The following is a 27,937-nucleotide window of genomic DNA, read 5'->3' as shown; positions in this document are numbered from 1 at the left end:
GATCGGCAAGCTGTGGGACGTTTGTCTCCCAATTAGGTGAAAACGGTTTTACCGGTGGAATCACTTGTGCGAAGCTGCTCTCGTGGAATGTGTTTTTGGTGTTGGAAGAGTCTGCTGGTTGATGTAGAAGGAAATCGGACGCTAACTGCAATCGTAGAAATTCTGTTTGGTGTGAGAATCGTGCCATTTTAATTATTAACCGTTTGCACTCGAGAGGCAACTCAGTCGCCACTTGGTTTGATAGAGTAAAATTACAAAGTTTGATGCAGTGTATAATATTAAAGTTCATTTAACGTGATTCTCCGTGAAACATTAAAATGGAATAATCCCTTGATTTCTATATTATTTATATTAATGTTACTTATAAATTAAGTTTCTAATTTGATTAGAAAATGAAGAATGTATCTAGCGACACGATGTTCGAGTGCAAAGGGTTAACCCTTTGAACTCTGCAGGCTAAAATTATTCGATTTTCCACGCATCCGAATTTTGTGCTAAGGAAAATAACAGATCGAAGAAATGTAGCATTTCTCATTTTCGCTATATAAAAATTAGTTTACAGTTGCCAGATTACAAAACAAGAGTGGCAAGGGTTAGAGTTCCGATTTCGCCATGGATTCGATACGATCGATTAATAGATTTACGTCGGGGGAATTCTTAGTAATTTCTTTATATAATGTTTCAGCGAATTCACTAATTAGACGGAATAATTTATAAGTGTATTCCAATTTAACCAGAATTCTTGATAATAGCGTACAATTCTCGTTCACTATTAAATAGTTCCAAGGAGAAACTCTACTAAACTCGTTTTTCGCATTCACAGTGAACATCAGAAATATTAAATAACGTGTAATTAAACAAATGTTTACGACGTCTCTTTTATATGCTTGGAGTTATTCAAATGGTAAAAGCAGCGAAGACTGTAATTAATTATTTCACTTCTCAATTTTATTGTCTTCCTTAAACCTGTGTAGTCGCGTTAATAATTAACGAATACCAACAAAATCGTGCCACATTATAATTCAAACGTTCATTTAACCCATTACACAAACGGCTATAGCCGTCCATTTTTCTTTTGCGATATGCAGGCAAATTACGGTTGGAGCAGTCATTTGTTCTAAGTACAGAAAAAAGTAATGATAAACAAATTACGCTTTCCCGGAAAGAACTGTGGTAAAATTTGTCAATTTCCATTTCTAAATATACTACCGATACTCGATTCCCTAGTAACAGATAATGAAAAAAAAACTGCGTTTCGGAATTCTGAAAGCAAAAGTGGTCCGAGGTGCTCTTGGTTTCTCACTCTGAGGTTCACGTGGACGTTAGTTCATTCAATCGCAGCTTAACCCTTTGGCCTATGATTTCTTTCTCAACTCTGATCGATACGGCTACTTTGTCGTTAATAACTTGTTGGAAAAACAGGAAAATTCTAAGCATACGTTATGCCTATATTTCCTTTCGAGTGTAATAGTTGATTACAGAGGAATAATATTTACCTTGAATTCGAATGAACCGAGTAATATATATATATATATATATATATATATATATATATATATATATATATATATTTCTCAAGTCTGATCGATACGGCTACTTTGTCATTAATAACTTATTGGAAAAAGAGAAAAATTCTAAGCATATGTTACGCCTATATTTCCTTTCGAGTATAATAGTTGATATATATATATATATTTGTTGAATCATGTTGAAAATCTTCACGAGTCTCACTCGTAGGGCAACTCTATTTATTCGAGAATATTTGGGAGTCATTGAAACGTTACCTTTAACCCCTTGCACTCGAGAATATTTTCCTCGGGAAATATTCATTACTTTCAAATATCAATAATATTTTTTGCAACTGACACAAAGGAATACCTTGCATAAATTAACCATAGGCTCGCGTGACTCTGAAGTCACGCATCAATATACCGGGTTAAATTTATTTAATTTTTTATTACAAAATGACGAACGACATTAAATAATCAACTTAAACTTTTACACATACAGGCGTTTCAATGAAGGTATTAAAACCATTGAATACATCGTTAATTTATGTTCATATGTTATTTATTAATTTCATACCGCATCAATTTTGTTATTATCACGAAACGAAATTCGGCCCATAGAGGGTTAAGTGACAGAACTATTTCATTCTGATGTTCCGTGTGTCGATACATTATAGAAAATTTAATATTGAACCTTAAATTTCATCGTTTTGCTCGGTCGAATCGAATGGCGACTGAAAGGCGCCTCTCGAGTGCAAAGGGTTAAATGGTACAATTGTGATACTACAAATAAATATAGAAAAAATTGTTAAAACAGTTAGTGGTTGCAATAAAATAGAATAGGACTGCTGAGGGTTAATTATGCGTATACTTTTCCCTCCGTTTCGAGGGTATTTATGAAAAGGGACTTTCCACCGTATTTGGAAGGCAAATGCCCCGTCACAGTTCGCCACGAGCCAACGGCGTTCGTTTCGCAACGCGCGGCCTTCGCGGTGCCTCTACGCGCCTTCTGACCCGACCCGACACGATTCGACCTGGCCCGACCCGGCCCAACCCGCCGCTTGGTCGCTCAAAATAGAAAGCTCGAAGAACGCGGCGCCATCAACATTGCCTGCTATTCTTTCCTGACCGAATCGAATTATTCGTCTCGAAAACAACGGAGATCCTCTGATAGTTTCATACACTAGCTAATTATTTCGTCAACATAGAAATCTCGAACGTGTCGCTATCGACGTTGCCTATTATTTTTTCCTAACTCGAATCGAATCATTCGTATCGATAACGAGAATAAAGCTAGGTCCCTAAAACTAGGTAATTATTTCGTTAATATAGAAATCTCGAACACCTCGTCCACCATCGACGTTGCCTATTATTTTTTCCTAACTCGAATCGAATCGAATTATTCTTCTCGATAACGAGAACAAACCTAGGTCCCTAAAACTAGGTAATTATTTCGTTAACATAGAAATCTCGAAGACCGCAACAGTCGCCGTTAAGTTGCCTACTATTCTTTCCCACCTCGAATCATATCGAATCGAATCGAATCGAATCGAATCGAATCGAATCGAATCGAATCGAATCGAATCGAATCGAATTATTCTCGGAAACAAAGCTTCCGCAAGATCCCGAAAACCAGCTAATTATCTAGAAATCTCAAACACATCAGTCATCAAATTCCCCGCTATTCTTCCCCAACTCGAACTCGAATCGACTCGAATCGAATAATTCAGCTCGAGGAGAAAAACAATAAAAATCCCTAAAACGAGTGAATTATTCCGCCGAGCGAATCGTCTCCAGCGATTCGAGGTATGAACGATGGCGCTTAACCAGCTCGGTAAATCGTGTCGATCGTGAACGGACGGGCAACGCAGCGCCTTCATCTTCCGGAGCGTGCGTGCGTGCGTGTATCTTTTCTACTTTTCAGGTTGTTTCGGTCCGTTTCGCGGCGCGGCGCGGCGCGGCGCGACAACGATCTAGACACGCTCGCGCGGCTCGTCTGGTCTGGTCCCGTCGCGTCCCGACCCGTCCCGTGCCGTCCCATCTCGTCCCGTCACGATCTAACCCGCCCCGTCTCATCTTGACGCTGAATGGCAACAAGTGCGATCGCGGAAGGGAAGGGATGACGGCACGGATCGAAAATATATACGAAACGATGAATGAAAGCTCCACGCTAACGTCGGGACCGCGCCAACGATTTCTGTATCGGGCGTCGCTCGACACGGCCGGCATAGTCCCCGACGGTTTTCACGCGCGAAACGCGAAACTCGAGACCCGAGGGAGATCGGCGGCGGGCCGCGCGACGACGTGTCGGATGATGCCCGGCGAGAGATTCGAAGGGACGAGAGCGAATCGAGGACTTACCCGTGGTCGCAACGGCGCTCGCTCGCGGTTGCTCGCTGGACATTCTCTTTCCTCCAACATTCACCGTGTCCTGCATTTACCGTCAACGCCTCGACTTTGCGATACTCTTCTCCGTTCGTGTCATGCGTGGCTCCCTGAAACGCAAAGGGACAATCCTTTATTCCCCGCGAATCGAACGAACACGCGCGCTCGCTGGCGCGCGCGCGCGGAAAAACATTAAGAAGACGAACGAACGGACGGACACGACGGTACGCGACGCGTGGCGGTGCGGTTTGCCGCGTCGCGTTGCCACCGACTATCCACGGGAATTCGTTTATTCCCGCGAGCACGTTATTGGTCGCGCATCCGACGTCAGCCAGCGAGTGGGGAAGCAGTGGAATTTCTCGAATGGAACAGTTTACGCGGTTCATTGGGTACCGAACGCGGCAACGCGAAATGCACCGTCACGCGCGATCGCGAAACGTTTCTCGTTCGGCTCGGACAGCAGAGATTATACATCGTTTCGGATAATAAGCTCGCGTTTGGGAAACCGGGAAACCACGAACCGCGCTTCGAACCGTACAGATCGTCGAAACCCATCGAATCCTTGATCAGAATCTCTCTCTCTCTCCTCCTCCGAGCGGACTGGGAATCGCGTTTCTCTCGTTCGCTCGAATCCGATCCCGCGACCGAGACCGAGACCCTGACCGCGACCGCGACCGCGACCGTTCTCCGCAGGAGACAAAATTCTTTCGGTTTCCCGTCGGTGTGCGTGCACTCGACTCGCGCCCGCCCCGGGGGATTCGTTCCGACGCGAAACGAACGCGGATGAGCAATCAAGCGGCGGCGGTGGCGGCGGCGACGGCGGCGGCGGGCCCGTGCGATTCGACGCGATTATTAAATAAATAATAAACGACGCTGTACGCGAACCACATTGATCGAGGTACGTGCACGAGCTCCGATGTAGAGTCGCGCGCGCGACACAGGGTCCGAGACGCTCGGTTCGCGTCGAACGTGGCCGAGACGAGGCCAGGCGAGCCGAACCGAGCCGCCTCGAGTTCCAGCGAGCCGGACCGAGACGCACCGAGGAAAGGCGGAACGGGACGAGGCGAGCCGAGAGCACGCGACACGGAACTTGGACGGGAGTTCGAGTTCAAATTCGGGTTTGAGTTCGAGTCGGTGGTCCGTTCACGACGATGGATTATTATGCTGATAGAGATCGTGCCCTGGGACCGATTCGCTTTCCCCATTGAATCGACTCGACTCGATTCATCGAGGTTTCTTCGCCCTCGGCCTTGCGCATCGAAAACGTCGTTTGCATCCGAACGGCAGATAAGATAAACGTCACGGACGAAAGGCTATTGCCTCTGTTTTGTAATACGTAATCCGATCGCGAAAAGGAATACTGGTGAAAAGAATCGCACGGGGGCCCGAAGGAACGCGGCTCGGTCTCGCCGCGGATTGTGACAGTGGCGCGTTGCCTCGTAAACGATCGCGGTGCTACCAGTTGCCAAGACGGTTGCTCGAGTGCGGTAACGAATCGAAAACGGTTACGTCGTTTAACCTCTCGGAACGGGAGGCTCGGTTTCCCGTCGCTCCGAGACCCACGGGCGGAAGAGATTCCTCGGCGGGTTCCTTCTTTATTAACGTGCACCAGCCGTCTCGGTGCTCGTTTCGTCAGCCTCGATTAGTTTTACGCGTCCCACGACACGTGGCAAAAATCCGATCCGCGTACCACATTCGTCGACCGAGTTTCTCGGGCGAGCAACGGACAGGGAAGGAACTCGGGTAACGACGACAATCTGCCAGGGCGAAGATGCGAGAGCGAAAGTAGAAAGGATACTCCGGTATCGGGTGGCGTAGGATAGATAAGGACGGTGTCGAATCGGATCGGCTCGGACGGGATAGGATGGGATCGGTTCGCATGAGATGGAATGGTATCTACGGGACGGGAGTGGAACGGGATACGCTGGAACAGGATGGAATCGGATGAGATGAGACGGAATAACACGGGATCGTACGGGTTATACGATCGACGGAAGAGAAGAGAAGACAAGAGCGGAGAGGTGAGGAGAGGAGAGGAGAGGAGAGGAGAGATGACTGGAGTGGAACGCAGTCGAAGAAGCAACGAACGGGGGGACCAGCGATGGTCGGTACCGCGCAAATTCACTAATACCAAGACTCACTGGTAACGTTGCCACACCTTGTCGAACTGCGAATCCTCGGGTCGTTCGGCGACAACTCGGTCCGTAGTTTCTCTATCGACGCGAAACTAAAACACTTCGGAACAACTGGCCGCATAAAAGAGACGAATGGTAGACACTCGCGAAACACTCGCGCGATACGCCTTAGAGCGTATATGCATGGTATGTACACACACGAGAAACATAAAAACAATGCGATCGAGCTGCTACCTCGACGCCATTCGTCCAACTATAACAATCCGTCGGACGAGTGGCAGACGCACTTCGTTACCTTGGTAGCACGCATGCGTTTCCAAACACGAGGAACGCGTAGGTCGCTTTCGATAGGATCGTTCGTGTCCACGCGACGGCAGCCACTTTGAGAATTCTCGATGATCCGCCGCTGTCCGCCGAACCGCCGCCGAGATTCCACGCTGAACTTTCACGAATTCCCCGCGAACGTTCCGGTACCACTCGCGTCGCCAGTTCGACGTATCTACGCAACTATGCGGCCAGCTATGTCTAACCTACAACCTAGCGGTGCGCGGCAGGCTTACCAACCGTCGACTGGTGTACCTTCGACGACCCCGATCGACCAACATCTCGCCCGTGACGTTGTGGTTTTGTCTCCCGCCACCCGCTACCCCTTTCCCGCCGCTAATCTCCCGCCACACATTACCCACACCCGAATACTCTCCTTTTTTTTTCTTTCTTTCCTTCCTCCTTTCCTTTTCTTCTTTTTTTTCTCTTTCTTTACTTCTCACCCTTTTTCCCTCGTTTCCTCCTTATGCACTTGTTCGGTGCTAACATCTGACGGGGTGTGCCGCAAGCGCTTCGTCCACGGAAAACTGCAATCGCGTGTAGCGGAGACGCATAGACGGATTCGCATTTGATCGCGCTCGATCAATCGCAAAGTCACTAGCTGCGACTGCTAAATATACCGACTTACGTGTTTTCCGACTAGTAAACGGAATTTCTGTCATTTTTCGCGTTTTGTTTCGAGCCGCGTTCGCGACGGGGACGAGCCGACGGATTCGCGGAATGATTCGTTTCTGAGAGAAATTTCCCACGTAGCAGTAAGTATCTTTCTTTGTTTCGACTGGTTCGCGTGAATAATCGCTCGACGACACAGGGATCCGTTCGTTTGTTGCGTCGGAACGTCGCGTCTCCTACGGGAAAGTTAACCTATAATGTTTTTTCAGAAACAACCGATTCGTTGCGTCGTTGATTGCTGGTTTCCGGAAAATGTCTTGGTTATTCGGATGGAAGAAACACCAAAAGGGTTCCCCGCAGGAATCCACGGAGGAGACGAAAGGTTCGGACAGGAACGAGGATTACGTTTTCGTTGACGATGCGCCAGCGTCGTTACCGACTCATCCGTATGCTCGGAACGCACCGGGATACCCTACTGAAAATTTGTATCCGCTGGTTCCACCCGTTTCAGAGTATTCTTCCCTGTCGATTGACACTGCTAGCAATCAAGGGGAGAGTAGTCGGTATCTGAACGACATACCGTTTAAATTGTGCAAGCAACTAGAAATTATTGAGAATAACGATTTTGAGGTAGACAGACTGAGGGTCGGTGAGATCTTATCCTTTATAGAGCGAATAGAAAACGACGACTATAGTTATAATTTCTCTGTGGAAGAAAGCGTCGTAGCAGAGATGAACAGCGGAAACGATCAGTGACAACTTTGCACGGAGAAATGTTAAATCTCAGTAAATTCTCTTTGTTGGCTTCGTCTTGAAGAGCAGGAATGTGAGCTTCTCGAACAAGGAAATAAAAACGTCGCGTGCAGCCTGTACTAGGATGAACGAACGTTTATTCCACTTTATGAGAAATGGACAGAATGTCGTGCACCTGCACAGTAGAGTATCGATTTGCAGGTAACCTTAAGCTTACGTTGTATCGTGTGACTTATTGTTGTATGTACATATATCTGTAAAATAATGTAATTCTAATAATAGATCCGGGAGATTTGAATAAATCGACCGCAATTGTTTAAACTTCTGTCGAAATTAGTAGCTGTCATTTTGCTCAATGTGCTCTTACAAAATATTTTTTGTGAAATCTCTGAGTTACCATACGTATAGGGAAATGACGGTGACGATAGCGACGATCAGACAAAACGGCATCCAGGTCTTCAAGAATGCTAAAAAACTGAAGAAAGACATTTCAGTGGAAGGTAAACGGAACGTTCATGGGACGCGTCGGTTCTTACCTTACGTACTTCCCATACAAAAGCATCAGGAACGCTAGCTTTATCATGTTCCAACTGTTGGAATCACCGTACGACATTAGATTCAATGCCGTAGCTACATGAGAATGACAATTGTCGCAACATAGATTGTGCTGTGGAGGATGGAAACGTTTACGTATAGCGAATCGCGAATCGGTTGGGGTCAAATTTTGTCGGGAGGGTACCGCTCCCGTGAAACACTGACCATTCTCGTTTTATAAATTTCACTGGCCTCGGCCACGGCAGCATCCCATCCTCGAATGCCCCCTTTCGCCTTGGCGTAGTTCAACTGCCAATATTTCGTGGGATTCCCAAACGCCATGTTATCTTCGGAGACATGGTAAGGGCCCGCGAAATCCCTGATCACGCCGGCAGAGGTGGCAATGCCCATGTGACCGATAAATGGTAAAAAGTACCTAGCATCGAGATGAGATATTCGTTAGAAAAACGTCACCACGCGATTTTGGCCGAATTTCGAATCCAGCGGTAACGAGGAAAAATACGATCGCATTGTAAATGACGGTAGGATCATCGGAGACGAATTACCTCTGGTATTTACTCACGTTAGGATTGGCAGTGGAGTCCAAACTATGCAGAATGGGAATCTTTGTCTGTTCGGATCTACGATAAGCTCCATGTTCGACGCATCGTCCGGAAAATGTTGCTCGTCACTCGAGAATTCTGACTCGTTCATAGCTTGCACGGACGTAAGATGCGTACAGACGTTGCAGCTCATGGAAATTTTTGTCAGCTGGAGACCTCCGCAGCATTTCGGTGTCGCGCTCGATGTTACCGATGATTTTTACCTCCCTAAATGTAGAGGGCGGAGCGAAACTGATTTTTTACGCGGTCGGTAATTACGAGCATGTGACAGGAAGTCCCGTAAGTTGCAGTGTCTAGCCGTAAACCATGTCTGTGGTAACAGATTGAGTAAGGGCATGTCTCGAGGATTCTTTTAAAATTTGTAATTATAATTGTATATTTCTAGTAGAATTAGTCGACTTATGGATATGTTGATTATAATCATTTTTTTCTATTTTCTTTTTCTTACTGTTTATCATATATATATATATATATATATATATATATTGTATAGATTTTAGATACTTATAAATGTCTCAATATTTTCTACACATTTAAGATATATTAATTGTTTCCTTGAATACTTTGGGATTTTGGCAGACGAAATAGATATTCGTTCTTTGTAAATTTATTGAAAAGCTAAAATATTTCTGAAAATACGGATGCGTCAACAATTGGTTCACACCATATTCTTCATTTTCTGTTAAAAAAAATTAAATACTAATTGTCGAATAATACTGATTCAGAGAACTGGTGTACATTTTGATACCACAGACGTACACTCTTATTCCTATTTAAGTCTCCTTCCCTTGTAGATACAAAAATGACATAATACAAATAATTAAGAGTTTTCAATATAATACCATAGATTGATAATCATTTCCTTTCGATACTTTCAAATGAAATAATTGCATCTTTAATTGCAATATAGCATGTTCATGAAGGTGTATGTTAAAATAATTGGTTCTACTCGTATATAATTTCTTAGATTCTTTTCATTAATAAAGTTCTGTCTTGGTTACAATCTAAAATATTAAATATTTTACTCAATTATATAAGCAAGGTCAAAAACTTAACAAACATTTTACAGTGTTTTGTTTAAAATGAGTAATAATTATATTAATATTAATAATAATAATAATATAATAATAATAATAATTAATAATAATAATAATAATAATAATAATATTACGCATATCGCCAACAAAATTTATATAATGTACAACTTGTAGATATACATATAAATTAACATCTGTTCCTCAAATAAATGATTTCTGCGTTTGGCACGATGTCATGTAATCGAAGCAAATTAAACACCATATTATATTTTGATTGTCCGTGGCTAGTTGCGAGATAGAATAAAGTATGGTTTGCTTCGCACAATTAATTTCTTGGTGTTTTATTCGTCGATGGTTTCATTGAATGCATATTAGTCGGCCGTCCTTTTTGTAAGGATTTTAAACGTTACGTTAATTAATGATTTGCATGCATTACAAGATCGCGCAAAAGAAATTTGACATTTCTGTCGCGGTACACTCTATAAGTAATACTTTGTAAAAAATACTCGACGTCGAGTGAGCCTATCTTGTACAATTACTGTCTTACAATTGTTTCTTCTTGTACTTATATTGCTATGGTGCAAACGCGTGACATTATATTGTTTCATAAATAAATATTTTTCTTCCCTGAGGATCGGCCGACCAGAGTATTTTGCCCAATGTCAGGATTTACTGGTGTATTGCTTTTTATCTTGCACCGCTAATCGATTACTCTAATTTGTAATTGATCGATTAGTTAAATTACTATTATTATAAATGGCATCCCACCCCCTAATTGATTACATTAGAATAAACTACATGGAAGAACAGATCTTCAGTCGTAGCAAATAAAAGCTAGACTAAAAATTTCAACAAATAGTGAAAACTGTGATATTACTTTCATAATGTATATATATATAAATATATATATATATATACATATACATATATATATACATATAAATATATATATACATATATATAAAATATATATACATATGTATATATAATATATTACTAATTTAAAGATGCCAGTTTCTCTATCTAGATTAGAATGTTAAGGTGTCAGCAAGAATGCCAATTCAATAATATCAGAAAGTGCGAGAACACCTTTTCTTTTCTTTCCTTCTTCATTTTTTTTTCTAAACAAAACTTATAAAGCTCTAAAAACATCTGTTTCACCAAAAGTATAACAACAACAACAAGGCATGTTTAGTTTTGCAATAATATCACAGACAATAGAAAACGTAAAGTCTACAAAAACTGGTCTTGCTTTGTGTGTGTATACAAATTTTCAAAAAAGAAAACTGCTCAAAATTTCAGAGCGAGTGCTTCTAAAGGATACAAATATACAATGTATAAGTTAAATACAATAATTTTACATTACACAAAGAATGTACATTCGTCTCAAAAATTGAAGTTATTTCATTGTATTATATGTATATATATATATATAATTATATATATACACACACAAAATGTATATATATATATATATATATACATATACATATACATAACATGGCATTCTTCCTTGCACCCTTATCTTGGATTTTCATTTTGTAACTGACCAGCTACAATCACGTAAAAAGATGTGGCAGCGCGCCCTGTCAATATTTGTCCTTTAAATTCATTGTCATACTAAATTACAGAACCTTTTACGTTAACAAACTTTCTAAAGATGTGTTACGTTTTCTGTAGTTTCTCAAGTATACAATATAACATCCCTTGACTCTCTCTCTCTCTCACTTTCTCTCACTCTCTCTCACTCTCTCTCACTCTCTCTCTCTCTCTCTCTCTCTCTCTCTCTCTCTCTGAAATTAGATACCGCTTCTTGAATTAACGACCATCGCGCAGATTCCTAACTAAAATAAATTTACTACGAGGCAAATTGGAGACTTCGAACAGTTCAACTAAACAAGTTAAATATCGGACGATAATCATCGATGCGTTATCAATAAGTTAAACTAAATTGCACCTTCTTGAAAGCAATATATATATATATATACGCGTCTCGCATCCGAATATATCTGAGCCAGCAGTAACATATATTTTACAGGTAACAATTCATTGTTATTCTCAACTGTGACGCATTAAATATCATTATCGACGTAACAACTCATACCCTCTTTCTTTCCTTTGCTTTTCTTTTTCTTTCTCTTTCTTTTCATTACGTTCGCGTACGTAGTCGTAAGACTAGAAACGTCTCCGATTTAAAATTTTTCAAATAATTTTAAATTGGTAACCAAGTAGTTGTGTATTCTCTGTGCGTGCGCATTTTCGACGACACGCGTGTGTGTTTTCGTTCTTCGAAAGAATAAAAAGAGATTGTACATTGTATTTTTTTGTTTTTGCACGAGAATTTCGGAATTATATGGCGTGTAACCATATACATACATATATATGTATATATATATAAACACATGGGATTGTTCAGGCTGCGCTACCGTGCTGTACTTGTAATGTCACCGCGAGTTACGCTATTGATTACGATTAGTAAAATGGTTTAAGCTAATAAACTGTGTTTTAGCGAATTATTAGGAAGAGCTTTTATCACGCGGGCAGTGCCCTGTAAAAATATATACGTTCTCTCTATATAGAACTAGACGTTTAATGTATGCAAGACCAGTCCACCATCGATATTCATCTTTGTATACACATCTTCTCTTTCTCTCTTTCTCTCTCTCTTTCTCTTTCTCTCTCGCTTTCTCTCATTACTTATCAGGTATTCGCGATACTCTTAATATTACGGATATATTTATTTTTGTATTTTCTTTTTTTATAAAAATAAGTTGACCTCTTGTGTTCTTATGCCTTACGTTCCAATCAATAGTATCGATTCGACATGATATATTGATCCTTTAACAAAATTTCGAAACTGGTCCGTGCATACATTATAGGATCTACATATATATATATACAGCATTGATCAAAATCATCTCAAAAGCCACGAAGAGAGTAGAAAAAGGCATGAAATGATGAATTATTTTTTGTCATTTCAAATCCATGTTTTAGCGCACTTCAACTTTGTGATTCTTCTTCCTCTTCTTCTTCTTCTTCTTCTTATTTTTTTTTGTTTTTGTTACTGATAATTTTACTGGTACGCTTCTTTTTGCACACACATACAGTTTGCGTACATGACCAGATGTATTTTTTTAGTGTAAATGAATGAGCACATGAACGCGGGTGTCTGTGTATATGTATGTGCGCGTGCATGCGCGTGTGTATATATATGCATATATATATACATACACATATATATACATATACATATGTATATATATACATATGTATATATCATCTTTTTGTTTTTTTAAATATATTATCAATTTCTCTATCGAATAGATATCAATTATATCTCTATACATATCTACAAAACCTAATATATAGAACTCTATTATCATTAATTAAACTCTCTATGAATTAATATGTATAATCGTCACAACAGGTCTAAAAAGTTTATCATTATTTAGTTTAGTACGCGATAGTGTTTCCTTCATTGACATTCTGTGAACCTCTTAATTGTTATCATGTTCTCTCGTAGTAACATGTTCTCGCGAAAGAAACTCTCTCTCTCTCTCTCTCTCTCTCTCTTTCTCTCTCTCTCTCTCTCTCTCTCTCTCTCTCTCTCTCTCTCTCTCTCTCTCTCTCTCTCTTCTCTCTCTCTCTCTCTCTCTCTCTCTCTCTCTCTCTCTCTCTCTCTCTCTCTCTCTCTCTCTCTCTCTCTCTCTCTCTTTCTCCTCCTCCTTTTAACCTCCCTATTATTGCTTGTTGCTTAGTGCTACTGAAATTTATTTTGGCATATAGCGAGTTCTAAACCCTGAGCGACCGCCAATTTTTGTCATTTCTTGTTTCCCTCACATTAAATAGAAATGCACCTGATAGAGCTTTCTCCCCGATACGCGACGGCACGCGCGCCGCGCTCCTCTTCTCGCACTCTTTCTTCTTACATGCCTAAAAATGGCAATATTCTTCGATGCGAATCATTGCTAACGATTAGTTGCGATCGAAAAAAAAAACAAAAAAAAACAAAAAGAAACAATACGACAGAGAAGTTCGTCGATCAAGTGATCGATAGAAGATGACGTTAAGTCTATTCTTTCTCCGTTTCAATAATCGCTATTCGAAAACCGGAATCGCGGGAGATTCCTCGTTTCCCTTTGTCAGAGACGAAACATAACGAGAGCGGATGTAACGGCGTATAACACGCAAATATACACGCAACGAAAAAAGTTTTATATAATTTGTTTTAAATACCGCTTTCCTTCACTCCACTTTGGCCAATGTTTACGCCTTTTTTCCGGCGGGTTCGAATAATCATTCGGTGCCGAACGTTTCTTCGGCTTCGATGTACCTTCCGACTTTGGTGTTGGGTTAATACCTTGCGCGTGCGGTGTTCTGGTATGGTTAAGCGCCGTGGTCACGCCTGCCAGATTCAAAAGCGCGTCCGCACCCTCGGCTATCTTCCGTTGCTCGTCGAAATCGGAATTCGTTTCTTCACTTGGGTATCTGGTTGATAATGAAATATGCGAGACATGTAAATAGTCGTTGAAACCTTAACACGTTGAATGCCATGGGTCACCGGTGACCCCCGAATTGAATCACTATGGTTCACTCAATTAAACGATTATTTGGAAACATTTCTATATTACAAACAATGCTACTTGATTTCATTTAGCTAGAAGAACGTGCAATAACAATGCAATTCAATTGAATGATTTAGTATTTAATTTTTTCCATTTTGTGTATTTTCCGCCGTGAAATCGTGCGGCATTCAACGTGTTAATGAGCATTGTTATACCGTTGTATTCACCTTTCTCGCTTCATCGTGGTGATGCAACTGTACGTGTGATCCTCACTGGAGCTCCTGGTGATCACTGGGATCCACTCGGATTCCGGCAATTTCCGTTTGCGATCTGTAATTAAATTTGATACGTTACCGTGAAATCAACTAGGAGAATTCTAATTATCTACAGTGGCGATAGGTCGACAGCGTGAGGTAACGTCACCTTTATTATGATTTAAAATAATAGGTCCGTGTTTAAAAGAAAGCATGGCAGCAGCGGCTGCATCTACATCGCTGTCTACTTCCGTTTCTGTATTGTCGGAAATGTTGCTCGATGCCAGTCTTTTGGAAAGGTAAGGGAAGAGTATAGGGTCTGGAAGGCGCGTGCTTGTGTTTTTTCTCGGCGGTTTCTCTGGGGAAGACAAAGTTTGAGCGGTAGGAGGCGGAAATGGAGCACGAGATAATGCTTGTATTAAATTTGGTCGATACTGAGCGTCTACCATCCATAACGAACCTTTGCCCAAATTCTGAAAACAATTGAATTCGGTTGACAGTATCACAAACAGAGGAATCAGAGAAAAATAAGAGGAATTAATTAATGTGCATCATATTTACCGGCGCTTTCTCCACTTTACGAAAACATTTATTCAAGCTTAGATTATGTCTTACAGAATTTTTCCATCCGGTAGGAGCATTCCTAAAATATGGAAAATGATCCAATATCCAAGCATACACTTCCTTGACTGGTAGGGCTTTCACAGGGCTATCTTCGATAGCCATGAAAATTAAACAGGAAAATGAATACGGCGGTTTACTGTTTCTGTGCAAATGAGGATCGTATGGTATATGAGTAGGATGTTTGTTCCGATTCGAAACTGGCAGATTATTGTTGCTCAATGAAATTTTCGTTTGATTATTCTGCGAGGAATTGTAATGACTTTTGACCGACTCTTGAAATATTTGCATCGACTTTTGACTATTCTTATTCGTGTGTTGAAAGTTTTGACTATGACTGTGCGACGTTGAATTATTTATCTTGCCACTATTATCTGTTGTCGAAATGAGAAAAGAAAGAAACAATACTTAATTAATGCTGTTATGTCAACTGAGAATACGTATAGGCAACAAACGATATGTACCTGGACAATAACCGTCGTCTAAACTTGAAATGGAGTTTGTGTTTTCAGAAAAGTCTGCCGCATCATCGCATACATTGTTATTCAATACATTCTCGTTTTTCATGTCCTTAGACGGATTCGAGATGTCCAATCCTTTCAGTAAATTCTGTTGATGCAGCCAACTCAAGGAGGTTAAATCGTCGTCTAGCTGACTGTTTTTCTCTATAGACTTTTCGGATACCGAAATGTCTTTGTGAAGATCATCAGACGAATTTGTCTCGACAAAAGCACTTGCGTTCTCTTCTTCTTTCATTGTATATACTGTTTCTCCGAAACTGAAAACCTGAGTGCTATTCAGTCCTACCCCAGTTTCTATTCCCGATGCATCTGGTCTATCTGGTGGCATATTGTGTCTAGTACTTTCTTTGTCACTGTAAAACATATTTAAAAACATATTAAAATACATTCAAAAGTACCAATAAAAATATATACCAATTTCAAAGCAATGCCTGGTAAACTATTATTTTAAATAGGTTAAAGGTCTATGTTATTTTAAATAAAAAAAAAAAAGAAAAAAGGAAACCACGTTACTCGCTGAGATTTTGCTATCTATTTAAAAGATTATCCTCCATGAACCGATTAACGTTTGACATTTGAAACGTGTAATATTAGAAAAATCTTTCCCCTAAAGTTCGCGCAGCATTGCTTCAAGAGGCAAGAAAGAAAATCACTTGCTATTGGCCGAACTATTTTGTTCCTCGTTCGCCCAAAGTGAAAAGGAATTTTATCCCCGAACCAGAGGAAAATAGATAAGCGTCGACGACTCCGACCAGCCACGAAGCAGAAATGATGTTGCCAAGCAACAGCTACCATGTAATCCTAGCAACGTGGTAACACCTAGTCTCTCGGGCACTTCGATTCTTTACTTAGCTAAAATTAATGTTACACACGAATCGCGGATTCTCGGTTCGCCCTAAATCATTCGAAATCTCCTACTTCTTCTTACGGCGATTAACCGACAATTAATTACCGCTTGCTACGATAACAACAACAAAAGAAACAAAAGGTCGCGTGTGCACGAGCATAATTATAAAAATGACTAATCACGCGAAACTTAGACACGACGTCTGTTTACGCGTGAAACGCGAACGTATGCACAGCTGACCGCAATCGAAAACGAGAAATGAAAGAAAATACATTTCCCTCACGTTATCCGGCACGGTGGGTTAAAAATATTAAAGATAAGAATAAAACTCTATTGAAATCTCTATTCGATTCGCTCGCGAGGATCTTTCGAAGCTATAAACGTATAAAGAAACCGTGGTCTATTTATAACGAAAGAGAAATGCATGTCAATTCGATAGACGCGAAACAATGTATGGCGGGGCGATGGGGAAAAATAAAAATAAGAACGATAAAGAGGATAATCGTAGTCGGGCGTACCGCGTTCGTCTCCTATTTTTGGTAACATATAGGAATACTATAATTAAGAATGGACGCGTAGCCAGCCAGCGAAATTGAATTTCCGCGCATGCGACGCGTCCGCCTGTAGCCTCGTACCCAGGCTACCAACGTCGTCATTTGTTTATCCGCTAATAAGCGACAAAATGGCCGCGCTATTGGGAACACATTGGACTCTGAAAATAAACTTTGAAAGGATCGATGCGTTCCACGGGGCCATCCACGATGGTCCGTTCTCGTAAACGATAGTGTCGCGGGTATATCGTGCGTGCTACATTCCACGGGACAGATTCGGTCGGTACTGCGGCTTTTAAACGGTTTTTCGAGAAAAATGGCGTCACCAACGGCGCAGTCTGTTTTTGCCCAACATGTTTCTCCGGCCTTGTCATTCGACACGCCGCGCGACGTGCACGTACGCGGGACGACAGTTTTCGAGAATGTTCAACGGTTTTCGAATTCTCGTTTGCAATCGCACGGACAGGGCTGGCCGAACGCCGATCGCCCGTGTATATGTGGAACGCGCGACGAGCGGATTTTTCACGGACACACACTCGGCGGCGGCGGCGGCGGCGGCGGTTCCCCGTCGGAACGGTTCAGCCTGCGAAAATTAAAAACGAAGAGGAAAAACGTCGCCGAATTTCCCGTCCACGACGGAATCACGGTTCCACGTGAACGGAAGGCGATTCTCGGGAACGGACGAAAACATGCCACACACTGCGTTACTTGTTGAATTCAAATATGGAGTTGATAATGATTACGAAACTGGAGCAAACATGAAAATGGCCACGGTTGCGGTCGCGCACGATATCAAAACCGTCGTTCTCCCGGTGGGATCCCGCTTTCGAATGAATTACCACGATTTTAAATGTTCCGACGATTTATCACGGGAACCGAGAGACGTCTCGGGCGCACCGTGAAAAGCTTCTACGCCAACCATATTTTTAATGTATTCTCGCGTACGCGTCATCAATTCGGACGTTGCGTTTCGAGGGAATCGAACCGTCCGCTTTTCGTCGTTGTAATCGGATAATTACGTTCGAGAAACGTTACCGTGATCCGTGCTGTTTCAAACGAAAATTTCCCGACGATGGTTACATCGGGACGTTTAACGAATGAAACGGCATTTTGCGTTTTTCTGCTTTTCAGGCTGCCGTTCGATCGTCGACGCACACGTGAATCCCGTCACTTGGAAACGAACGCGAGGAACGCTGCGAGGATCTGTTTTGAAAAACTCACGTATTCGAGTAGACAGACGGCAGTCTTCGTTGGTTTTCTAAAGACGGGCATCTCAAGCACACTCTACACAACACCCAGCTGATTGGGACGCCATGTTTTGACGTCATCACGTGTTTGCCGAAACATCTATCGCACCTCGAACATCGATGTATCGTATTACGGATCCGGGAAAATATGAATTTCAAACACAACAGCCGCGCCTGGTAATTTTTATACTTTCGCGACACCGTCGACGGTTCAATCTCGTTTCATGGGGTTCCCCATCATTGGTCAGATCTTACAGATATAAGAGTAACGATGGTTGTCAACTATAAGGGTTGAGATACTTTTTTTTACAGTTAACGAACAATTAATAGATTTTAATTGGATTATAAACAGCGAAGTACCTGTTTATAATATAATTGGAATAGATTGATTGGAAATTAATGTAAGTAAGATAAAAGAAAAATTACTCTTAACACTTAGCCAACCGAATAGATCTCCCATTGCCTATTTTATCTTTTCTTTTGTTTAGTAAGTCTTCAAGTGGGATTATTTGCAATTTATGGTCTTTTAGGCGGTCTAAGTGTTAAGTGTTGAGACAGTTTAGGACGTTACAAAAGTAATTTGTGGAATTTTTTTCCAAATCGTTATTTGTTCAGGATGATTGGAGAATAAACAACCGTGTCGTTCGAACGTCTATTTTTATTTTGCTATTTCAAATCGTCGAGGTTTACATTACAAGATAGCGAATAGTTTCTTTCTCTCTTAAATTATATAGTACTGATTATAGATACTGAAGATTCTAACAAAGAAATCGGCAAATGCTTTTCTCTGAAGTCTAAAAGACGATCACAGCCCAGTAAACCGCAACACATCGATGATAAAATTCGTCTCGTCTCTCGTCGAATAATAATAATCCCCTGCTTTACAACAATTTATGGTTCCACTCGTACTGCTACGACATTATTGCACCATTAATGGCTTTTATACTGTGCGGCGTATTAAAATCTCGATGACGACTTGTCCTCGTAAATACGGTTTCCCACGGGAAAGGTGTAAGTATATTCACATGGCACGGTCATATAGGAAAGGTTTCGTTACGGTTAACGTATTAAAATATTCAATTTCAGATCGTCCGACGACGAAACATTCGATCACTGTGCATTTAACGAAACCTGCACGAACATGTAAAGAGATCTTACACGCAAAATTCGAGAAACCAAAAGATTAATAGTTTTCGTATCACCTTCGTTAAACGTTTAATTCAAGTCATTTGTATATCTGCGCAGAGATTGGTTACCGACGTTTCTATGAAATTGATTTTCTCTCTTGTCTCTTCTTATAGAATCTCTCTTATTCGATTTTTATGCACGAGTCGCAAACTCGGACCGGCTTCTCCCATCCTCTGTGTGGCACGGGCTTCCGATGCTGCGAGCACTCCTGACACACACCGCGTCCACAATCTCTGCAGTGGTGCAACAGAACGGTAGCCGAAAATTTTGTATCACATATGCAACAACTGACCACCTCTGAGTCGGGAATCCAATACAGAGGTCTAACTGTATCCTTTATGAATGCTGCAACAAGAAATGGAAACTTTGTTAAACGACAGAGCAGTATCGGTAGTACTATAATTTAACCCTTTGCACTCTGAAGGTGAGTCGGTCACCATTTGATTTGACACGGTGAAACTATAAAATCTGACATTTAATGAACTTTGTACAATGTAATTTCCCTTTGAGTTAGTTCCAAGGAATATTCACCTTGTAAAGAAATGTTAAACATTTTTAGTGAGAGACTTCCAAGTGCAAAGGGTTGAATAAATGATTTGTACGGATGCTTACACTTTGAATAGTTCAATACTGTTCCAACCGCGCTCAGAGTAGAGACCACTTGTTCGGAGACTTTTCTGGCGTTCACGTCGTCCGAAGATTCAGTGACCTCATCGTTGGAGTTCAGGTCCTTGGCATAACAGGTATCACAGACACGCACAGGTGTATGCCAATTCCTAAACGGAACACACTTTGTATTGGATGAACACTGCGAGCAAAATCCTTCGCCGCATGCCCGGCAATGGTGTTTCGTGTCCGTTGGTCCGAACACAGTTTTACATTTATAGCAATGCTTTATCTCATTGTTAGGTCTCCAGTATGATGGTGCTACCTGATCAGCAACCCACGCGGACAACACCTTTGACGGTTGCAACGAAACGTTCGTTACAGCTTCGGTGATATAGGATACGCCATCGATTACCCTTTGAGCTGTGTTCTGTGAAGATACCGAGTGATTCACCTGGGAACAAATGGGATTTTTAAGGAGCAAAGTAAAGATTGAGTTTGGGTTGTTGATATGGTGTACGAGAAAGGATAGGTCATTGACGTACCATGTTCCATACATGTGTGATCTCTGTACGGACAGCAAACTCTTCTGGATCTTTGTTGCCGTACCAATACTGGCGACTTCTATATATTTCCCCGCACTGGGGGCATTCTATCACATTCCCTACCCAAGCATACTTCACCAGTCCGTACCAACTATTATCGTTTCCTGATTGAATTTGTTTTGTAACTCGTACCTCGTTTCCATTACTATAACATTTTTTACATATATATACTAGATTTTCATATTGATGCTGATATCGGCACCTATGAAAATGTAAACCGGTCAAGGACTGTATAGTTCCATCGATTGTAGTCATTTAGGACTGAATTCCGATTGCGAAACTGACCTAGTGTCGCTATGGTGTGGTTTCCCCTCTCGAAGGTGACCCATACCGTTGCTGCATCTGCATCCACAACTGAGACATTTAACGGGGCAAGTGAAATATTGATCAGGGAACAAAGAGTTCGAGTAGTTGTCGATCTCCCCGGAAAATTTGTCGTTCAGAATTCTCAAAGTATTGTAAACTATGTGCGGCGGTCTGGCAGATCTGACGCTTGTGTTGTTTAATTCTTTCATTATGGTAGTGTACAAGGGTTCGTAGTCGGGTGTGAAATTTGCCGCCTGTAGACCAACGTATTTCATAGAACTGAACGCCTCTGTTTCGAGCTTCATTTCAGCGAATCTTGTTCTGAGTATGTCTTCTGTACTCTCTACACCATCTGCGACAGGAAAAAGATAATATATTTGGTGTGACATTAATGTAACGATTTGTGAGGAAACTCTTATTTTGAAATTACTGTTAATCTGAGAATGTAGCAATATGTACTGTTAGTCAATGGTTTGGTGTATCTAGTTTCGTGTAGTATTATAACGCTTGGTCCCAATGTACTTAAAGAATTTAGAACACCTTCTCTCTGTACTACCGCTTGTAAAGCTGTTTGAAAATGATTACTGTACGCTCGGGACGCAGTACCAAAAAATGTGAATAAATCCCTATTTAGTCTTTCCGATTGTGTCCTATACATTACAATATCAGAAACAGCAAGCACTTTAAGCAATAACCTTGTTCGTTCATTCTCATGGGTCGAGACACCTAAGCAAAAATAATCTAATTACCAAAATATTTATATTGTTTTAAAGTATAACAGAGAATACAAATATATAGATGTTAAAATACCTAATAAACCTTCGGTATCTAAACAGATCACATTAAGAATTGGATCAAACGCAGCCCAAACACCTAACGTGCAAGAATTCTGATCGTTGGAAGTTTTAAATACTTCTTCTCCTTTGAAGAATGTCTGATTTAACGTATGACTCTTTCCATCGCCTGTATTCCCAAATATAGACACCACCTTTACTTTCAAATCTTTTTTGTTGCAGTGTAACTTTTCTGCAAACTGTTTCGCATTGGAAACCATAAGGTTTTCTTGTCCATCAATCAATAAGAAACTCTTTGGTCGATTACACTGGCATTTCGTTTGCGGTCCATTTTCTAGGATCCCATTTATGGGAACTGCATTATGATTAGAACAATGTACTTCCCCATTATAAATACACATGCTGTCTAGGCTTTCCATAATAGCCGGTCCTGTCGATTCCAACTTACGTTCTCTCCATAATGCACTCATGATGCAATTTGGCAATGTTACTTCTGAAATATCAGGAACTCCGTTATACACAGACCACGTCGTTGTAGGAACTTGTAGGAAACAAGATGTGAAAATACATCGTTATTCACTGATTTAAACGACAAAAAACGGTACTGTCGTTGAATTGGTTACATCAAAATATTCACGCCAAAAAATAATATGATGAATATTCATGTAAACAAACTAAAAAAAAAAAAAGAAAAAATGATGCACCAGTAAAGCGACGAACGTTGCGTTATTTCGCGATGACGCATAACAAAAGAGAACGAAAATGAATACACGCTCAAGGCGGAGTCGTAGTCGGTTTACTTGTGCAAATTGACAGAAGCCGTGATGGCGACGTTCTTACCTTTTCGCGATTCAACAACTCATGGCATTTAAAGGACATCACAGTGAAACGATTAACGTTTCGGCACTGCTGTTCAAATCAATCCGTAACGATGAATTTCGTATAATTTCGAGGGTTCAGATGTTTGTTATTAACACCTCCATTATGAACAATTAACAGGTACAGACGCGAACACACCAATTGCAACAGGCAACACTTTGAGAAACAGGTCGAAAGTGATTTCAAGGCTGACGTTCCGCGCTTTCTTTTGTCCCAAGAAACGTATTTCGAAGTTTGTATTTCTTCCTCGTTGTTAGGAAAAAACCGCGAACCACCGGAAGCAGCCTTACGACCGTTACTTCGTAGAACGTCGCTAGAAGTTAATTCTCTATGACATAAAAAGTGCTGATAACTTATGATCCGTTTTTCCATTTGTATAACAGAAAATTACGAAACATCATTATTATGAATCATCAGCTTCATGGAAGGTAACCAATGCGATTGTGTAGATTCGGTGTAAGAAAAAAGGAGGGATAATTAATGGTGGAAAACTGATTCCGATGCTTGGCATTGGTCACGCACTATCAGGTTTCCTTCATGCGATACTGTTGTATACAGTGCACACTTGTACAGGATATTTTTTGTCGTATTTCCATTTTCCACAATAATTTATGCCCAAGGCAACGTTAGATAATACTGCAATTGAATATTTGAAACATTCACTATTAAACGCTTAACCTTTCGTCGAGGACAGATTAATTTCTTATAAATTTCTTTTTCTGGCATTATGTAAAAGTCATGATTCAGCAATCGCTCCTTAATGTCATACTTATTGGCGTTAAAAATTAATATTATGAAGTGCGAACGTTAATGTATCTCAATAGAAATCTCAGAAAATTCAAAGATATTAAGAATCATTATTAATATATTCATGTTCTATAGATTACTATGAGTACTGCAATGCTATAGTTTAGAGCTATGTAACCTATGCAAAGTACACGGTTATTTAAAAAAAATTTTATTGTGATATGATTTAGAAAACTTGATCATTTGTATAAAATGCTACATGATAAATTTGTTTTCAGAACAATACAAGAATTATCAGATTGTTATCAATTAAGATAAATTGATCACGACTTAGATTGATCGCTTCTGATGATTTTCAATATTCATAGAGCATATAAAATATAACATCTGAACCGAAAATGTTTATGTTTCTTGTTACTCGTTTATTTTATATTTTCATTGTGCATATTCAAAAATGCTTTGATTACAATGAAATCATTGGAGTGTGATTCAAAAAATCAGTATGACGAGAAATCTTATTTATATGTATTAATTCTATTGTAACATTCTAATGTTTCTTCGTTGATTATTTATTTAAATAAGAAACAATAGACAGCTTTCTTTTATAGGAAATCGATATAAGACATCGTTGTAATATGATACTATAGTGCTGGTACATATATCACTGTAGTTTTACTAGCCTGAAGTGAGTCTATAAAATATTTACAACAGCGTACACTAACAATGTATTGCGCTTAAAGAGAGTGGCATGGCACGAGTGTATAGTTAAAATTCGCGTTATGGCGCTTTTTACGTTTCTGGATAGATTCAGCAGAATCATTCTCGACGTACGATGATTCATTGTGTACATTATTAGTTCCAGTGGTGCGTGTGTTTTTAAAGTAGCCACAGAAAAGACGAACACGAACGAGATTTTAGGAAAGTCGATTATGGCATCGCTCGATTATCGAAAGTTCACTGTTTAAAATATCGATATACTGATTGACTAGGAAGTGCTGATAATACACCGCTGGCGGACCGCTAGATTATTGAGGTTGATTTTTCATTTGGTCGTATGTGACGTCGTCCCGTGTCGCCGTGCTTAATGGTAGTCTCAAAATCCTCTTGTTGGGATGGATGTCAGTAAAATCTGAGAACGACTGGTACGGGACACGTGCCATAATGTCACCGAAAGATTTGAGCGAGGAGAACCTTAGAATTCAGTTTTCTCTCATTCACGACAGCCAGTGACCCGCCCGACAAAATTTCGTTTAACCGCAGCGTATCGTCGAATAATGGAAAACCACACAGAGGACAACACCATAAACATGAACGGAAGCGGTACGTTTGATGCGGTAATACATTCACGCAGTTTTCCTCTGTGTTATGTCAATGAAAGAAATGCTTTTATCAATTTCGAGATACTTACCCTTGAGAGCAATGATTCGTTGCCTGAAATTATTGTCCTTTCTTTTTTTTTTTATACGTTAAATAAATTTACTAATCAAGCGTTCCGTAATGATCCAGAGGAGTTGCAAGAGAAAGTAAATAGATTGGAGACTGAGAATGTCAAGATGCAAGAGGAATTCAATGTTCAGAGAGCGAAGATGAAGGAACTGTTTCTTCAGAAAGAAGGTGAAATTGCTTGTCAACAATAGTTGCGATGAATAATTTAAGAATTATGTTAATTGTAATATAAATATGTACATATATACATATACATATATATTTGCAGAAGAATTAAAGAGAAGATTAAACGATAACATGGGCCTACAAGAAGAAAATGAAAGGCTACAAAAAGAACTGCATGAAGTGAAGAACGAACTGGTTGTGACAAATATAAAAATTGTGGATGATATACTCGTGGAGAAAAAGAAGGCTGAAGAAGAAATAGCATCTTTACAACGAGTTATACATGAAACCGTAGAGGAATCTTCAAGCTCGCGAAAACAATTGGACACAGAAGTATCTAAATTAAAGATGACTCTTTCCAAGTTGCGAGAAGAAAATAGATTGTTAAAATCACAGCTACCTCGGGAACCACCTGTAGACGGCCCACAGATATCGTTGTCCACAGTAACGAAAACGATAGCTCGAAAAGTAGTTTCACAACTAGGCGCGGATGCTCTGTCTTTAGGTCCTGACCATCTTGGAGAAAGCATGAGGAAGGTAAACAAATATGTACGTAAACTTAAGAACGTATGATTTCTGAACTTTTCTGCAATGAGTTTATAGAGCTGCACTACATTTCAGAAACTGTTCATAAATCATTTCACTGATCACGATGAAGTGTTTATTTTATTACTTGTTTTTTTTCCCCTATCGATTTTACATAGGTGTGCAAATGTTAGAAAGTATTGCTTTATAGGCACAGGAAGATGCAGAACTTCTGCGTTCACTGGTAGTGCCACTCGAAGAAGAGATTAAAGCCTTGAAAGAAAAATTGAGAGCCACAGACGATGAGTTACAGAAGTGCAAAGAGGCACAGTTGCTAAAGAAACAACAGGATCCAGGTTCCTTTGAACCTGCGTGCGACATGTGCGCGAATTATGAGGCGCAGTTAGTTAAAATGCAAGCCACCGCTAAAGATCTAGAGAAGCAACTGTTGGATTCTGAGCGCATGTTGCAAATGCAGAAAGAGGATTTGGCCAAGGAAGTGGACTTTCGTAAGGAAATGGAAGAGAAATGGAATGAGAAAAAAGAGGAGCACAAAATCAAAGTAGCCGAGCTTACGAACACCTCGCAAACAGTGCAACAGACTTTAACTGAGCTGAAGAAAACGTTTGAACAAGTTCAGAGAAATGCTAAAGATGAACTGGTTAAATTGACGCGGGGTCGGGAAGAAGTGCAGAGGCATCTTATCGCGTAAGAAACTTTTCAGTAATCATGCAGCTTTGATTCCGTTATCATTTATTTCATTCTTGACATGTGTGTAAAGTATCATCCTTTATCAAGGCAATCCTGAGAAAATTTTGTTGAAAATCTAGTTGAATCTTTGCAGACTGCAAAAAGAAAATGAAAATCTTGTTGGTAAGCATAGTAAACATTCCCAGCAACTGCAGAGTGAGAGCATCAACATGCCGAATAATGTTGAAGAACTGCACATTAGTCTTTTAAAAATGCGCGAAGATCTCATCACCGCCAAAGTTGCGCAAGAAGTTGCACAAGAGAAAGAAGAAACGTTACGGTACGAAGTGACTTTGCTTCACGAACAAATGGAACAGGAGAATAGAGTGAAAGAACAGGAAGTATTGGTATTAAAAAATGAAATTACCGGATTGAGGTAATATTACTTATCACTTATTTCAATGTTTTTAAGTATCTCACTTTAACAAGTACGTACTACTTTTAACTATATTCTCTGCAGAAGCCAACTAGATAAATACATTAGGGATCACCGATCGCTCGCCGAAAGGGAAGAGAAACTCGAACGTTTAGAGAAACGATTGGATTCAGTTTTGAAAGAAAATAAGGAAGCCGAATTGAAAGTTGTTGAATTACGGCAGAGAGTTACCAGTCTTCAACAAGAACTAGACACTAGTGAAGCAGTTCAAAAAGACTTTGTTAGACTGTCACAATCATTGCAGGTATGTAACACAAAAAGAAAATGATATAACGTTCATTGAATTACGTACACTGTTAACATTGAATGTACTGTTGGTGACACAGGTACAATTAGAAAGAATTAGACAAGCTGGTAGTGAAGTAAGATGGCAACACGAAGAGGACGTGGAGGAATGCCCTAGTTGTCATACTGCTTTCACGGTTACAAAAAAGAAGGTATCGTTGGGAACTAAGTTAAATAACGTTTCTCGTTTGGCACGGTTCAGCGAAGACTGAAGTGTATTTTCGCAGGTGCATTGCCGTCATTGTGGCCATATATTTTGTCAGTCTTGCCTTTCACATATTGTGAAGAGTGGACCAAAACAAAGACCATCCAGAGTCTGTGATGTTTGCCATACGTTGTTGGTGCAGGACACTGCGCCATACTTTAGCCAAGAACCTCCACACACACCTGATTAAATGTTCTAACGCGAAACCAGTCCAGCATGATGTGCAATATGAATTCGGTAACTCTGCATACTGATCAGTTCAATGTACCTCTATATAAAGTGCGAACCGATGCGACAAATATTTCCTCGATTAGTTTCAGGAAAATATAGAAATGCTCTTAGTACGAAAGGATGCTAGATAAAATTCCTATTACCTGACAACTGGAGTGATAAGATAAATATCGTGTAAATACGAATTATGTACTACTTAATGTTTATTGTAATTTAAAAGATTAAAGCTTTTGAATGTATGTGTTATCCAAA

General features: G+C 40.4%; 6 protein-coding genes across 34 annotated transcripts in view; 2 read left to right on the top strand and 4 right to left on the bottom strand.

Annotated features, from left to right (window-relative positions):
* Positions 1-6,879, bottom strand: part of HDAC4 (histone deacetylase 4) — a 40,015-nt gene extending 33,136 nt beyond the window's left edge. For 4 of the 21 annotated variants that reach the window (XM_076367057.1, XM_076367058.1, XM_076367078.1 and 1 more), the window contains exon 1: positions 6,035-6,560. In XM_076367057.1, coding sequence (XP_076223172.1) covers positions 6,035-6,149 — 115 coding nt within the window. In that variant the 5' untranslated portion in view covers positions 6,150-6,560. Of the gene's footprint in view, positions 1-3,869; positions 4,004-4,103; positions 4,349-4,414; positions 4,745-4,772; positions 4,887-6,034; positions 6,565-6,588; positions 6,714-6,788 lie in introns of those variants that run through there. The other 17 variants (XM_076367060.1, XM_076367071.1, XM_031979832.2 and 14 more) reach the window with 12 other exon arrangements.
* A 77-nt stretch (positions 6,880-6,956) lies between these two features.
* LOC143174470 (uncharacterized) lies at positions 6,957-8,038 on the top strand. The gene is made up of 2 exons (XM_076367114.1): positions 6,957-7,107; positions 7,234-8,038. The coding sequence occupies exon 2, from the start codon at positions 7,277-7,279 to the stop codon at positions 7,718-7,720; it is 444 nt and encodes a 147-aa protein (XP_076223229.1). The 5' UTR covers positions 6,957-7,107; positions 7,234-7,276; the 3' UTR covers positions 7,721-8,038.
* Positions 7,835-9,007, bottom strand: LOC116428337 (transmembrane protein 222). Its single transcript, XM_031979864.2, has 4 exons — positions 8,835-9,007; positions 8,477-8,687; positions 8,254-8,384; positions 7,835-8,192 (listed from the first exon to the last, which is right to left on the bottom strand). The coding sequence occupies exons 1-4, from the start codon at positions 9,005-9,007 to the stop codon at positions 8,111-8,113; spliced, it is 597 nt and encodes a 198-aa protein (XP_031835724.1). The 3' UTR covers positions 7,835-8,110.
* Positions 9,008-10,048: 1,041 nt separating this feature from the next.
* On the bottom strand, positions 10,049-18,641 carry LOC116428199 (forkhead box protein N2). Of its 5 annotated transcripts, none has more exons than XM_076367107.1 (7): positions 18,492-18,641; positions 15,816-16,225; positions 15,292-15,725; positions 14,900-15,203; positions 14,704-14,806; positions 14,148-14,399; positions 10,049-13,844 (listed from the first exon to the last, which is right to left on the bottom strand). In XM_076367107.1, the coding sequence occupies exons 1-7, from the start codon at positions 18,596-18,598 to the stop codon at positions 13,748-13,750; spliced, it is 1,707 nt and encodes a 568-aa protein (XP_076223222.1). In that variant the 5' UTR covers positions 18,599-18,641; the 3' UTR covers positions 10,049-13,747. The 5 variants fall into 5 exon arrangements, with proteins under 5 accessions (XP_076223222.1, XP_076223226.1, XP_076223225.1 ...); XM_076367111.1 differs by having other exon boundaries at positions 15,292-15,443; XM_076367110.1 differs by lacking the exon at positions 18,492-18,641 and adding an exon at positions 18,306-18,485.
* Positions 18,642-19,157: 516 nt separating this feature from the next.
* LOC116428196 (zinc finger FYVE domain-containing protein 1) lies at positions 19,158-23,007 on the bottom strand. 4 transcript variants are annotated; one of them, XR_004235212.2, is made up of 8 exons: positions 22,857-23,007; positions 22,033-22,509; positions 21,682-21,963; positions 21,202-21,574; positions 20,857-21,118; positions 20,318-20,765; positions 19,720-20,050; positions 19,158-19,648 (listed from the first exon to the last, which is right to left on the bottom strand). XR_004235212.2 is itself a non-coding variant. In XM_031979532.2 (7 exons), the coding sequence occupies exons 2-7, from the start codon at positions 22,484-22,486 to the stop codon at positions 19,827-19,829; spliced, it is 2,043 nt and encodes a 680-aa protein (XP_031835392.1). In that variant the 5' UTR covers positions 22,487-22,509; positions 22,857-23,007; the 3' UTR covers positions 19,158-19,826. The 4 variants fall into 4 exon arrangements, 3 of the variants coding, with proteins under 3 accessions (XP_031835392.1, XP_031835394.1, XP_031835393.1); XM_031979532.2 differs by having other exon boundaries at positions 19,158-20,050; XM_031979534.2 differs by having other exon boundaries at positions 19,158-20,050; positions 20,857-21,061.
* A 177-nt stretch (positions 23,008-23,184) lies between these two features.
* Positions 23,185-27,924, top strand: Rbpn-5 (Rab GTPase-binding effector protein rabaptin-5). Of its 2 annotated transcripts, none has more exons than XM_031979536.2 (10): positions 23,185-23,323; positions 24,251-24,962; positions 25,149-25,256; positions 25,357-25,790; positions 25,990-26,486; positions 26,623-26,904; positions 26,989-27,208; positions 27,291-27,401; positions 27,477-27,691; positions 27,769-27,924. In XM_031979536.2, exons 2-9 carry the CDS (start codon positions 24,917-24,919, stop codon positions 27,642-27,644), a joined length of 1,866 nt encoding a protein of 621 aa, XP_031835396.1. In that variant the 5' UTR covers positions 23,185-23,323; positions 24,251-24,916; the 3' UTR covers positions 27,645-27,691; positions 27,769-27,924. The 2 variants fall into 2 exon arrangements, with proteins under 2 accessions (XP_031835396.1, XP_031835395.1); XM_031979535.2 differs by having other exon boundaries at positions 25,357-25,802.
* Positions 27,925-27,937: the final 13 nt, after the last annotated feature.

The sequence above is a fragment of the Nomia melanderi genome, chromosome 4 (assembly GCF_051020985.1).
Source record: "Nomia melanderi isolate GNS246 chromosome 4, iyNomMela1, whole genome shotgun sequence".
Classification (NCBI taxonomy): Eukaryota; Metazoa; Arthropoda; class Insecta; order Hymenoptera; family Halictidae; genus Nomia; species Nomia melanderi.
This window is presented reverse-complemented; position numbering and strand designations above follow the sequence as displayed.